General features: G+C 37.3%; 1 protein-coding gene across 1 annotated transcript in view; it reads right to left on the reverse strand.

Moving 5' to 3' along the window:
- Window positions 1-1,894: 1,894 nt before the first annotated feature.
- The window catches only part of SH3TC1 (SH3 domain and tetratricopeptide repeats 1), a 26,875-nt gene continuing 13,404 nt past the window's right edge, over window positions 1,895-15,365 (reverse strand). Inside the window, exons 10-17 of the mRNA XM_010169086.1 lie at window positions 13,335-13,376; window positions 10,048-11,733; window positions 9,176-9,356; window positions 6,612-6,762; window positions 3,896-4,018; window positions 3,449-3,599; window positions 2,359-2,555; window positions 1,895-2,125 (exon numbers count right to left, since the gene is read on the reverse strand). Of these exons, the coding sequence (XP_010167388.1) occupies window positions 1,895-2,125; window positions 2,359-2,555; window positions 3,449-3,599; window positions 3,896-4,018; window positions 6,612-6,762; window positions 9,176-9,356; window positions 10,048-11,733; window positions 13,335-13,376 (2,762 nt within the window). The remainder of the gene's footprint in view (window positions 2,126-2,358; window positions 2,556-3,448; window positions 3,600-3,895; window positions 4,019-6,611; window positions 6,763-9,175; window positions 9,357-10,047; window positions 11,734-13,334; window positions 13,377-15,365) is intronic.

Raw genomic sequence — 15,365 nt, forward strand, 5'->3', positions numbered from 1 at the left:
AACTGCTTTGAGCAGTACACACATTTCTACAATCAAGACATTAGAGGTCTGATTCACTCCCCAATATAAAGCTTTTTATTTTTTAAAACCAAAGTGCTGAGATATATTTAATAATGCTGCATATTTACAAGGAGGGCACTATCATGTTAATTATTTTTAGCTGTCTAATCCTCAGCATGAAACTGAGCACAGGAGCACTTTAATTCTCAGGTATTCAAAGGTATAGAGCTGAAGCTCTACTTCACTTTCTGGACCTTTAAGAAAAGCGTAGGACTGCAGAGTTACTTTGTCTACCTAAGCAGTCAAATTTCTGTTCAAGGTAATTGGCAGGTCACAATTATCATGCCAGTGGCAACTATCTGTTATACAGGCTAGTTCATACAGCATTCACCAAGGAAGAAGATGCACTTCCCACCTCCCTGGAGAGTCCTATGGTCCTATGTGTCAGTATAGGTTATATATAAGTATCCTCTCTCCTTTTGGGGAAGAAGTCAAAATACTAAGGAAGAATTCATAAGGTCAAAAAGATGACAAAAGTCAGATACCAGAATGTATATATGGAAAGTGTTCAGAATGCACCATGAATGACAGATTTTAGGGGGAAAAAAAAAAAAAGGAAAAAAAAAAGAAAAAATCTTAGGCAAAGAACCAAAGCAGTGAGAGTACATAGCTACACAGACCAGAAAAAAAAAAGTTGGTTTTTCACACCTTTCCCCAGGCTTGGCAATATAAGCAAATAAAATATAATATGTAGTTAACAACCCCTAGCTGATTTCTGAGACTGCCTGTGCGTCTTCCAAAGACGATTCCATACTTCTATTTTTTATAATGTCTCTAAAAAATAAATTAAACTAGCAGTTTCTCTGCAAAGTTGTTAGAGAATTAAAAGGCATCATTTCAAGATGTATCCGAATATTTGATTGCAAGATTGTCAGACTTTAAGACATTGAAATTCCTTCTCAAAATAGACAGCATGATCTAATATGTCATTTCTACCATAGCTTTGGTATGAAAAATCTTATGAGACACAAAGATTTAGGACTATCAAAATCAACAATCTAGAATTTTTGCAACTAAAGCAAAACAGTACATTTTTCTGAACATGCTGTAGTTATATGGAAGATGGTAGGAAATGCTCTAACAAGTCATCGGAGACAATGCTGGCACTTCTGAAAAGGATCAGTTAAAAACAAACAGATAATTTGTCTTTGAAAAGAGGGAAACAGAACCTTCACATAACCACTGAAATCCATAAAACTAAAACTTGCATATTACCAGAGGCTTCAGCTCTGGAAACCAGTTAGTTATCACAACATGTACGTAATTGTTTTTAGGAATTAGAAGATAAATCTTAAGTAGCGCCTGTAAATACTCAAGGAGATGAATTTAATAGGAAAGGAGGGGTCATGTCTGGGGAAGTGGATCAAACCAATTCTCAAATACCCCACTTAACATTCTTGTGCACATATTTTTATAACATCAAGTAATCACAATAAAGTTAGGTCATAGAAGACCTAGGTCATGCAAAGTAAGCCACAATTTTTATGGAGTTTTTTTTCTCTATAACACTTTATTAAATATTTTTCATTGCATCTATGCATTGATCATTTTCCAGTATCCAGCTAGGCAGAAACAGATAGCAAACAAAAATTTAGTTTTAAAAAAAGACTGTTGGGTTTTGGTTTTAATTCATAGGCTGATCTTTAAACAAGTACAAGACTGTATATCCTGGAGACAATGAAGCGTAGTTCACTGTCATATAAACTGGTAATTTAGTCTGGGATGCTGAGCTCCAGCTTACAGCACATGCATAATGAGACATTGAATGCATTCTGCATCCTCCTACAGAGCCAGTGCAATATTGCTCTAGGTAGAGTGCATTTTCCAAAGATGCTTATGAACTCTTATAACGCTGATTGGGAGCCAGATTTATTCTCCTAACGTTCAGCTCTGTTGCAAAGGTTCTTGCCTTTTGATAGAAGAAGAGAGACATTTCCCGATCTACAAGGAAGTTATGGTAGATGACTGCAAGTCTTGTATAAATCTTCAGTTGAGCTTTTTTATTGCCCAGATCCATGGCAGCAGCAAGTGCCAAATGATAATAGCCTGCTGCATCAAAGGGATCCTGAAACAAGAGACACAAAGATAGCACCCTTTATAGTATAACTGGTGTAAGAGGACATCCAATACTCAGTTTATTAGGTATCAAATGAGAATAATATGGATTATGAGCTTTAGTAGTTTTTCCCACTTTATTATTTACATTCTAAATGCATAAAAATAGAATGTGGTAAAACCTGATGTCATGAAACTTTACTCAATGTAACAATTTTCGCAGCAGTTTTTATTATTGCTTACCTTAAGGTCATAGAATATAATGTCTCCTAAAATCAAGTACACCTTGACGTAATACAATGTTTCCTCCTCAAACTCCAGAGGAGAGGAACAGAGGGACAAAGCCTTTAAATAGAAATGTTCAGCTAGTTCACAGTGACCCAAATGATGATGGATGGCAGCCAACCGATGGTAAGCTATTCGTTCATTAAGCTGATTTCCTAATGAGATAATGTATGAGTCAAGATAAAACCAAAGAGAGAAAGTAGTCAAACTGTCTCAAACAAGAATACATGTATGCTATTTTTTGTTTTACTTCTATATGGTATTTGCTGATCTTTTATTGAATAAAACTAATTTTGCTAAAGAGATACATGTCCAAAACCTGCCCTTTAAGAAAAATCCCACAGATTTCCTGAATTTCCCAGTGTAGGATTTTACGGTGTCTGGGACTTTCTTAAGAAATAACTACATTCATATCACTCATGTATAGATATACACACCCAGTAGTGCATGCTTACAAAGAATACAAAGAGATCATTTTGAAAGTATAGTAGCTAATGGGATTAAAGACCCCCTTGCCCCTCCCAGTATATACTTTACCTCAAAAGTTATGAGAAAAAGATGATTTTGAGACTGATCAAAATGACCTGTCTGTGCATGTAAGGAGTGGTGAGAGGGTTCTTAATTAGTTGAACAGCTCTCAAATTTGAAGAATAGTCATTTTGGAAACTAGCCCTATTTGGTTTTGAATACATTTTTACTAGGTTGTTTCACCAGTAAGACTATGATCGAATCTGAAAGAAATACATGACACTCAGAAGCCACTTGGGATAATATTATTCATTATTATTAGAGCTTGGCTGTGAGAAAAACACTCCATTTGGACTTGGAATCCCAGGTTTAATTCTGCACTCTAACAAAGGTGTTCCATATGAGCTTGGAGTTAGAGGAGATAGCAATAAAATTGTTCATTCTTGAAGAGAAGCAAAAATAACAATGATAGTATCACTATGAAATCTTGGCAAGAAATTAACTGAATTCAAAAGAAGAAAGCTTTTTTGAATTCTGCCTTATTTTGAAGATATTCAGCTGTAATTTAAATTGGTCTTACCTAAACTTATACTGAGCATAAGAGATGCTCTTGCATATTCCAGACTTTCTTCATAAGCCTTCAGATTCACCAGCAATTCCACCAGTTTATTGCATAATCTGAGTTCAGTGTTTTTGTTGCCAGTCTTCACAGCAAGTGGAAGAGCCCTGTCCTAAAATGCATAAAAACAGCTTAGGTATTGCTGAACCCCAAGATGTGCACTGACAGGCTTCCATTTATGTCTTATCAAGCAACTTACGGTTTTATTTTGCTCTTTGCATACGGCATATCTAACACCCAGAAGAGGATTTGCAACAGGTGAAATCTATTAACACCATGACAAATACTCAGCTGCAACAGGTTATGAACTGTTTGCTGAAAGGATCAGCTTTTGATGCAGCATTTGTAGAACACCTGCTGTGATGGGAGGCTACATAGCTAATGATGCAGTAGAAAAACTGCACAAACCCTGTAGAAAGTCACTGCTTTCTCCTTTTCCCAAGTACCATTGAAAAATATGTCTCCAGCAGCTTCAAACAATTCCATGCCTAAATTTGGATCTCCTGTATAAAGAGCAGCATCCTGAGCAACCTGAAAACAAACAAAAAAAAAATGTGGAAAGAAAGAAAATCTTGGTTACTTCTTGGTAAAAAAATAATAAATATTCACAGCTGAAAAAATCTTCTTAAGGCCTCTTGTTATGAGATAGAAAAGGCTACGTTTTATGAGACCATGCTCTTTTTAGTACTATGGCTTTGAACAGGCCAGTGGCAGATGCTGAAGGAAGAACATGACCTGGGCACACACAGGGCTATGGTATCCCTTTTTCTGGCAATAGTATCCTGCTACCTTTATCAGCACATGGCACTCTAAAAACAATAGTGCATTTGATAGCTGCAACATAATAAATTTGAATTAAATTGAACTTATCAGAGAAATAAATTCTAATTGCAAGTTAAATATTGCTAACAGCACAGATTTAGAAGCTTGTGAACTGAATTCTGTAAATAAATGCAGCTCTGCTATCCCGTTCTTCTGAAATAAAGCTATGCTGTGTTAGCAAAAAGGATTTCATGAAAGGTGGCATGCATCCTCCCCAAAGCAGGAATAGCAGGATACTCAGTTATTGGTGGAATAAATAGAACTGAGAAAGGGGACTTTCACAAGAAGGAAGATGAAGAACCTTGCTTTGACTTTGTGATCTTTACTTTTCAAATTGCATTCAATGACTACAAGTCCAGCTCTTCACTTAAGCACAAAGGCAGCAATCCTTTTTATCCTATTTTGGCTTCAGGCACTTAAGGACTCTATTGCATCACAGTTTTGGAAGTTGTGTTTTACATGCAAGATATGATGACTTGCACAAATTACTGGCACAGTGGTCAACCCTTTAGTGGGCAGATTCCTGCTTTGAGACTTTGCTCATGGACAGGCACTGACTTTTTGCTCTAACTACCAGGTTCCATACATGCATAGTATGGAACACACATGCATGTGTCCCTGGCCCACTCCTCCTTTTGGAGGATATATAGAAGACATAAAATTATACCACATGCTGATTTGGTTTTTGTATCACTATGTGAGTGACTTGGGGTTTATCAGCTAAAATCATTCAGTAAAAGAAAAAGAAATAACAGGCCTGTAGCACAGTTCCTTGTCAATACAGTTGTATTGACAACTGGGTCCTGCTGCTGCTTCTACTGCTGTATTGTATTGATAACTGTCAATAAAGTTGTCAATATAATTCAGTTTTCCTGGTAAGTATTCAAATATTGTGGTTGTTCAGCCTGGAGAAAGAGAAGGCTCCAGAGAGACCTTCTAGCAGCCTTCCAGTACCTAAAGGAGCTACAGGAAGGCTGGGGAGGGACTTTTTACAAGGGCAGGTAGTGATAGAACAAGTGGTAATGGCTTTAAACTGGAAGAGGGTAGATTTAGATGAGATATTAGGAAGAAATTTTTTTTCCTGTGAGGGTGGTGAGACACTGGAACAGGTTGCCCAAGGAAGTTGTGGATGCCCCCTCCCTGGAAGTGTTCAAGGCCAGGCTGGATGAGGCTTTGAGCAACCTGGTCTCATGGAAGGTGTCCCTGCTGATGGCAGGGGGGTTGGAACAAAATGATCTTTCAGATCCCTTCCAACCCAAACAATTCTATGATGAAATAAGTGAAAATTAAATGAGAGAAGTCATTAAAATAGCCCTAAATACTGTGTCTCAATACATTTTAAACATAAACTTGTTTCCTGTGTTTTCCTGCTTTGCAGAATTTTTTCAAAACATCTTAACAACGGGCGTCCAATTATTTTACTTAGAGATCATATTTTGGTACCACTCTTACACCAGCCAAGACTGAGATCTTACTATATAAGGTTCTATATACACACTGTACTACAAAGCAGCACTCTCCCTTACAACAGGAGAGAGGTATTTTTAACCTTTTACAAAAAGCAAGAAACTAATTCCCCAAATACTTCAGTGAATGGCTAGGAGTCATGTAGACAACCAAGAGTCAGATCTGGGCTGCAGTGCAGCTCTGAGAAAGATTCTGGATCATTCAGTTTCAGCAGCCACAAGAACTAGACCCCCATTTCAGTTCATCTTTCTGTCTGTGTTAGCACAGCAGTAGAAGCAGCAACAGGACCCAGCTGGTTGTGGAGGGTCCAAGATGTGCAAACCACATGTCTCTGGGCTCACTGTTGTAAATGCAGCAGCAGCTCCAGCTGGCTCCATGCCATGCTATGCACAGAAGGAAAGCTTTAGATGTTTTGGAAATGCTTCCTGAAAAGTCTACTCTATTTTCCTGGGGATCTGGCCCACAAGCCAGTGTGCCAAGATGATTATCTGTTATCCACCACCATTACGTGGTTTGACTGCTGTGGTACTGTACAGCTGGTAGATCATGGTGAAGAAATGCACTGAATTAACAACAGAGAAAGCACTAAAAATATATATATATATATATATAATCACTGCCCAAAATCATTCCAGAATCAAGCAACAAATTAAAATGGAGCACCACTGCAAAATGCTGAGACTTACAGCTGTTAAGCATGACATAAATGGTGTTACTATATCTTTGGAACATTAGTTAGCAAAATCTCTGGGACCATTATATTGAATTACTCTCTTACCATGACACCTGTACCACATTAACGATGGCTGCATGCCTGTAAGTGTTGACAATGTACCTGAATATAAAGATCCACAAGCTCGTTCTGCCTCAGAATGTAATATATCTTTCCTGCCCGTAGCCAAGCATATGCTTCTTTCTCTTTTTTCTGGAGATCTATAAATATTCCAAGGCTTCTTTTGGTACATTCCAGAGCTGATCTGTAAGCCCTGAAACAGGAGAAAACTGCTAGTCACCAAGGGGTTCTTCAGAATTGGGAATGTTTTTCTTCTTAATGAAAAAAACCCCTCTTTGTTAAAGTAAAAACCAATCTGTTTCCTCTATTCAAAGCACAATTATAAATTCTCAGCTATATTATACTAGTAACTAGCAAACCCAGTCTTTCTCTTCCCTTTTTTTTTGTTCAATCTGTGTTTCCTGTCAGATTGTCATCCCACTATATTATTTCAGGATGTGTCCTTCCCCTGCCTTAGGCTAGTGACAGGTGGGAAAATCTTTCCTCATCTTTAGCTCTTCTATTGTTTATTACTTTTTCCCCACACACCTCAGAAAGGAATTGCATCTGTAAATATTTTTTTAAATATCACCTAGGCATCTCAATTCAGCAAAATTCAGACTAATCAGCAATTATAGAAAAAACTTTGCAGGGGGATAGAGAATGTGGGCCATTACATGACCAGTTCTAGAAGCACCTAAATTATGAGATCATTGGGCAGTGCAGTTTTCTTTAAGTGCAAGGGCACTGTGCTCTCAGAAGAATAGTCATACTCTTCATTGGAAAGGCCTGTCAGATTGATGGAGTTTACAGTGCTTTACACCAGACACAGAAGCCACAAACTTCCTTATTAAATCCTTCTCTGTGTTGTGATAGACTCTCATCACCTTGACCTGCTGCATTTTCCTCCAAGCATGACACAAATATATTAAAATATAACATGAACTGCACAGGTACAGTGAATCTTTACACTGTGCACCTTCAGGACAACATTAGACCTCCAAAGAGATCTGAAACAAATCTAAAAGTAATATGCTCCCTCATATTTCACACTATCTAGATTTCAGTTCTGTCTCAACAAAGTATCTCATCTGAGGGAAGAAGAATGACAGAGACCTTTCACTCCTTTTATATTCATGAGAGGAAGTAAAGATCCCCTGAACAAGCCTGACATTTCAGTCTTCTCTTTGCTAACAAAGCTACTAACATGGGGAAAGGCAGGGCAATTAAAGTAGTTCACCTCAGCCCAATTACTGAATGCCACCTCCATCCCTCCTTCAGAGCTCTTGCTTTTACAGCAGATGGAAGCATTTACCAATCTATAACCCAGCATAGCAGCTGGAACAGGTCAGGCTGTGTCCCCTGGCATGGCCACAGTAATTTATGATGGAGGTGATGACACCAAGGAAATCACTGTTTTTGTTACTTTATCACAGACACATATTCTTGTTACTTGGGACTGTTAACTCAAAGAATACTGTGATCCTATGGTCTAATACCATATTATTGAGTACATGCTGTTATCTGATAGTCTCCTAAGGTTACACAGCTAACATTATTTGGGAGCCAGGCTCCTAGGCTACATCAGTTCCACCTACTAAATGCGCACAAAGCAGCAGCTTCTCCAGTTAGTTACATCCTTCTGCAAATTTAAGGTAGCTTGAAATCTTAACCAACTCATTTGTCTTCAGCATCTCCAAAGGATTTTCACCAACTGTATCATTAAACAGTAGTGAACAAAGCAAAATAAATCAGGTGACACATTAGGAGAGTTAGATGTTTGGACTGCAGCCACTTAGACCTAAAATAAGCACCTATTCTCTTTCCACAACTGAGGTTGTTTTTTCCATCCATACTGAGGCATTCTTGAAAATATCTCAATCTAAAGTGACTCCCTGACATCTGACATGAGATACAGAAAGAGAGAGAGGGGGAAAAAAAAAAAAAAAAAAAAGATAATCAAAGCTGTCTTAAAAAACACTTTAAAAATTGTCTAGAGAAACCTGTAAGAGAAACCCAGCACCTGTTAGTTACTATAAATTGACTTGTGCAGTCTGTTTTTTTCAATAAAGCAAAGCAAAAAATTGGTATTCTGAGAATAAGAGCAGTATAGAAACTGAGACTGACAATATGCAGTTTTACACATAGTCTTTGTGTTTATATAAGTTTTGAAAAAAAAAAAAAATTCCTCAAAGAGAAACACTTACATAGAGACAATTTGATATCTGACCTGTTTGGAATATGCCATTTGGCTTCTAATGGAAAAATTGTCTTGTAAAAATCTTACAAACAAGTAATCTGCCAGCAATAATCGTAGGGCTATAGCACTCATCAAGAGTGGCATAATGTAATAGTTTTTAAACATATTTACATAGATTTTAAAAATAATTTGGCTCTTGAAGGGGTGCTAATCCCTTATAAACATCTTGTTCCCTTGGGTGATGACAGTTACTTTAAAAAACAAGAGAAGTCTCCACTAGTGCTGGACCCTTCAGTTCTAATAAAGTGTATTGGCAAAGCGGAGTGAAAAAAATCAGTCATCTTCAGCTGCTGCAAAACTTAAGATTCTTTAGCATGACAGAAAAGTTACAATCAGAATAAAAGCAAAATCATTCAGCATGTCTTACCTTTCTGTTCCTAAAGACAAATAGAGCTGACTAATGGTTTCCAGAATTTGTCCCTCTAGAAATTTGTTGGACATCTTTCTAGCTAAAGATAGTTGATATTCATTGTAGATGACACACTGAGCCTCATTGGGAACAACTGTACTGTAGAACTGACACAGCAGTTTGATTGCTTGCAGTTGACCTAGGATAATAGATTGGAAATACTAACATGAAACTTTATTTTAAAATAATTCATTCTTACTGTTTCACAAATTCAGCACAGTCAATTAATAAGAATATAAAAGTCATAACAAGAGGATTCCACTGCAAAGTTTCTTCACCCCCAAAGTTAACAAAGAGGTTACTTCAAACATGATCTCCAAAATAAAATAATAAAACAGTCACCTTACCTGTATAAATTACCTTAATCATGGTAGCAAGAATAAATAATTAAAGCATATGTCTTCTAAATACAACTATTTTATGCAAAAGTAATCCAGATTACCAATTGTTTTCATACCTTTCAATTTGAGTCTGGTGCTGTTTGTACTACTGATGATGATATGACTATTGTAAAGATTATGGAACAGAAATCTCTAGACTTTTTACAATTAAGTTATTTAGTTTTTTCTTAACATTTAATTTTCTCTAACATTTCTGACAAACCTAAGTACTACCAGAAGAACAAGCCAACATGTATTTATTTCTCAACCATTATGGGACAGAGCAAGGCTTTCAATCACTTTGATAGCTATCACATAACTGGATATAAAATGTTGTTTAAGGAACAACTATAACATACCTATACAACAAACATCCCCAAACAGAGAACATTTTGTAACTTTGAGAGGGTTTGTAACTTTGAAACAAACAAACAAAAAAAAAGTACTTACTTTCCAGATGGCTTGTCTCCATTGCAACTAAAAAAGCCCATTCATAATAAAACCTTCCTTTTTCTCTTTGAGTTCCACCAACATAGTAAATTCCCAACTGAAGGAGGACTTGGATAAAGTCTTGGCCACAGTCCATACTTGGAAGTTTGCAGAATAGCTTCACTGCCCTGATATAATAATATTCTGCCAGCTTGCTGGCTGCTGCGTGCAGGCAGAGTGCCCCAAAATTAGCCAGGGCTATAGCTTGGTTATGGGTCATATTGGTCTCTTCTGAAAGACGCAGTGCTTTGTAGTAGTTCTCAGCAGCTTCTTTTGTATTGTTTGTTCTTTTCAAAGCAATAGCAAGCATATTGTATGCAATGCCTAGTTGTTGAGGATTGCTCCATGAAGAGTCTACAACAGCATTCAAAATGGCTAAAGCCACATCACATTGCCTGTAAAGAATGTATAACCAAGCCAGTGAAACCAAATAGTTAATAGTTTCCTCTGGCTTAGCAGAAACATCGGAGTCCAGTGCTTTCATCATGTAAACAATGGCTTTTCCATACCGTCTGTGGTGACTGTACAGCTTTGCTAAGCTGAGATAGATAGTGCTGCATAGTCCTTGCTGCTCATTAGTAAACACAGAGGAAAGTGCTTGTATGAGGTAAGGTGCAATTTGGGATGGGAGTACTTGCCTGAGTTTTCTTAGGCCATAGAGCCTGGGAGCATTTTTGATGACTAAATCAATCCTTTTCAAGGAATCCATTAAAATACTGGAGCTCTGGGAAGAGGCCTTTATGCAGCTTAATACAATGTGTGGCAAACACTTTTCATTGTAGGACTCTGCTAGTTTAAAGTAACAGTTGTTTGACAAGTTGTTTTGTAAACCCAAGTCATTAAGCAACAGTTGAAACCTTTCCAAGAATGGCAGTGCCTCTTCATGCTGTTTGTGTGCACTGTAATGTTTTGCCAGTAGGAAGCATGCCCTCGCCTCTGCATGTTTGTTCTGGCTCAAAATTGTCCTCTTCAGAGCATACTTTAGAATATCTGACTCCAGGTCAGTGCTGCAAATGTAGTTGGGAATTCCCATGAGAAGAGATGTAGCCTTCTCAAGAACATGAGCACATTTTTCTTTGTTTTTCTGCATCAAGTAGATGACTGTTAGATTTGTATAAAGAGCAATCACAAAGTATAAATCACTAAACCCTCCAGCTACTGCTCCCAATGCTTCCTCAAAATACACCCGAGCTTGGGAAAACTTCAGCTTTTTAACACTGAGTCTGCCTAAGAGAAAGCATAGTCTTGCTAGCGCCCAGGACATACCTGCTTTCTTTGCTGCTTCCCTTGCTAATCTGAAAAAGCTAACCAGTTCTTCTTCTTCTGAAAAGCCATAAAACATACGACTGATAAATGGATAAGAGAAATCATACAGATTTTTGAAGTTTCTGTCATACTCTTTCCTATTTAAAAAGGGTAACAATGACTCAAAGATGTCAGATGCTTGAACATCATCTTGATGTATGTGGAAGCAAGGTCCTTCAGGTGGAGGAAAGATTTCTATATTTGGAGAGCTAGCAGAATCCTTTTCTTCAGTAGTTGGTGCTTCTACCTGGGTAGCCTCCAAATTCTTGAAATTCTTCAGGAATTCTTCTATCTTCCCATTCTTGCTAGTGGATCCTGTGCTAGAATGTGAACATGGAATTTCTGAAATTCAAAAATAGATTATAGATCACAACTTAGTGTGTGCTGCACACAAAGATCTTTGATAGACCAACAAAAACATTTCTCAAGTAGAAGATGCTGTTTGGAAAACATAATGTAAACATACTGCACTTTCTTACAGGATGTCTAGGAGACAAGCCAAAGGTGGGGAAAGAGAGAGATCAAGAAGGATCATGCTGGAACAAGTGGGAGACTGGAGGAGTGGGGATAAATTGGACTTGCCACGTGTAAGAACATTGCTGATCAGCACACTTCACTAGCCAGGCCCTGTGCCTTGTCCAACACTAATCCAACTGAAGTCCAACATTAATTCAAACTGGTTTGCATCTGAGTGTATCCTCAAAAAGTATACACTGAGTGTATATTCTGTTCTCTCTGTGTGTATATGAACAAGAGATCTGCCAATGAATTACGATTCAGACTAGTTGGTTAGGAGAAGACTAGAATCTGGAAAGACCCAAGGTCTGAACTGGAGGCTGGATAAAGGGCCCAAGGTCAGGGCATGGATACTGGATGGATTTAAGGTCTAAGGGAACTGTGAATTTGAGTGTGCAATTGAGTTGCATAAGGGTACGCCTATGTCCTGATAGAAAACCAAGGCAGGTTAGCCAGGGAGGGTGCATTAAGACTGAGCTACACAAGTGCTGCAAGGGTGCCTGCAAATGTCCTGTTCTCCTTTCCACATTATTTCTGTGTGACCAGCCATGTCTGTGTAGTGTGTAATAAGATTTATCCTTTCAAACTAGTACCAACATCGATTCTCTGCTGGCACAGATTAACTTTCTCAAAATTACCAAGTTTATGGTTATTGACCTAAATTCTCCTAGTACTGACATTGTTGAATATCTTAAAACTATTAAAAAAGAAAAAAAAAAAAAAGGACAGAAACGCCATCATTTCTTTAGTCCTCCCACTATTATCCAGCCAAGGTAAGAGGGCCAGGGATTAGGTTGCAGTTTGCAGTCATAGTCAGTGTAAAGCTTACAGCTGCATATCAACAGGAGCTTACTGAAGTTGCAGATTTAGAGCTCAGTTTCCTTGGAATCTCATTTCTGAAACTGTTCAGAAGAACCGTAAATATAAAAATTGGTATTTAGAAAAATGGAGTACAATACAAGTAATGATAGTGACAGCTTAGCAACTAAATGCCAAAGGGAAATAATTCTGCATCCTCATCAAAATATCTCCTTCAGGAAATATATTTATGGGATGATGATTTCTAGCAGATGGAAAATCTGCTGGAATTCAAAGTCAGCACTTGCCAGGTGCCCCATAAGCAGTATTTAGCCCTGTTAAACAGTGTGGGGAGGTGGGCATGTGTGCGTGTCACAGCAGTAAAAGTAACTCATACAGTTTGCAATTGGATAGCAAGATCCAGGAAAAACATCTATTACCAGTGAAAACCCACAATATCTTACAGCAAAACCTAGTGAGAAGGGGTAAAAACAAAACATAGGAAAGCAAACAATGAGAGAATAAAATTAGAATGTGGAAGACATTAGAAAGAGAAAAGTTGGCAGATACCAAAAGTATCAGAAGTTGTATTAATTTTATGTAAAAATTGGATGCATATGAAGTATTACCACATTCTTGAGCTTTCTGAAATTCTGCTTCTTCTAATTGATCTGTAAGAAAGAAAAACATCATGTTAGTTATGGTATCTTTTTTTTTTTTTGAGTTTTAAACATCCTGAAATAAGGCTATTTTTTAGTTCAGAATTCTTTACATCAGAAAAATGGGATGTGTCCTGGAAATTTAGAAGATAATAAATTTCTGAGTCTGACCCAAATCTAACAGATACTTACACCCCTGCTAATACAACTCACTGCTTTATACATGGTTATCATCATACACCTGCTCAGTAAGGAGGGGAGACATCTGCATATCACAGTTCGAATTAAAGCCAGCCTGTTCTGCATGAAGCATATATCACTGCTGCATTAAAATACAAGTGGGAAGCATAGATACAATCATTCCCCACAATCTGCCCCTAAAATGAGGTAACAAAAAGCCCTTAGTATTACTGAAAAATTTTAGCATCACTTTCAAGATAGGGGGGTGAAGTAATTATTTAGAGTAATTTGTGTCGATAAGTGTCAGACTTTTGTTACCATTCCAATAGCATGCAGATGAAAAACCCCTGTATCTGTCTTTTCTTTTAAAAGGTGTATCTTTAAATTCTGTAGACATCACTACTGTAGATCTAGTTTAAAATGTTTAACATATCACATTTGTAGAACATTTAAGAATTACTATTTTGTGTAGAAGATATTTCTCAAGATATTTCATTTCAGTTGTCATGCTGCGTTTCAGGATTATATTCACCATCTTTCATACACTAGATGCAATATAAGTGGTACTGTTTGAAGGATATATCTGAAAGAAATGGCTGACAGAACCAGGTCCATTTAAGCTGACGGAAAACTATTTTACTAGCCTTTAACAATGACCTCTCACTGTTTACTTCTGGATCTCCTTTCTTTAAATGCTTTCCTGACTTCAGTGGACAAATGCCACAGATGTTTACAATAGTCTAAACTTAATTCTCTGAATATCTAATTGGGGAAGTGCTCATAAGTAAATACTTCTCATCAGATTGATGTAGATGGAAGGAATCGAAAACTCATTTACTCAGATCACACAGAAGATCAGACAAAACATCAAGCGGATATTGAAAATGCTTGCTCTGGGTAAGTCAAGTTATGTTGATCAATTGTGCAGTTTAAGAGAAAAGAAGTTGTAAAGATGGTCCTATTAGCTGGGGAAGATGTGAAAAGAAGTTGGCATTTATTAAGATTAAGAAGGAGAGATGTTGAAAAATGTGCAACACGCAAAAATAGCAGTATTTAAGCCCATGAGATGGTGTTATTACCAAATAGAGGTCTGAGCTTTTGTTCCCAGGCTTTTCATTTGAGCAAGGAAGGTGAGATGTAGAGTCATTTTGCACGTTGGCATGAGTTGTTTTTGCAGCTCAGGTCTGACATGCCTTAAATATTGTTCACATACACACTGATTTGCAGAATTAAACCAATGCCCTTGAGTCAAACCTACACACAGGCTCCTTTCAAATTGGAGCCTACAGGCCTGTCTCTTAGGATGCCACTAATGGAGATAAAATTTTGTTAGATATTTGACAAGCACACACATTGCCACAGAACAGCCTGTGGTGGAATAAGAAATTGCTGCTCCTGTTCAGTTCAGCAAGACAATTATATTACACTTCCTTACACTAAGCCTGAAAAGGTGAAACCCCAATTAGTTTATGTAAAGCATGAGCACTTAGAGAAATAACAACTGTATCAGAGATGATATAGCTAAAAGTATATATTTATATTAATAGATTTTGCTATTTTTCTATACCTTTGAAAGTTAAATCAAACATGTATGTTTGCACTAGCTGTCAATAATTACTATGCTACCTTTCCTAAAATGAATGAAAAGCCAGCACTATTTGGGTGAACATATTGCCTTTTATAATGCAACACTCTGACATTTGAAAGCTTGAAGACCTTTTCAACTCAATAACAGAGTTTTTAAAACCCTGCTGCTTAATTCATTTTAAAAAGGACAAAAGATTTGTAAATGCTGTGCTGGGAAAAGGCCTCCATCAGCAG

The sequence above is a fragment of the Antrostomus carolinensis genome, unplaced genomic scaffold (genome assembly GCF_000700745.2).
Source record: "Antrostomus carolinensis isolate BGI_N321 unplaced genomic scaffold, ASM70074v2 scaffold28475, whole genome shotgun sequence".
Lineage (NCBI taxonomy): Eukaryota > Metazoa > Chordata > Aves > Caprimulgiformes > Caprimulgidae > Antrostomus > Antrostomus carolinensis.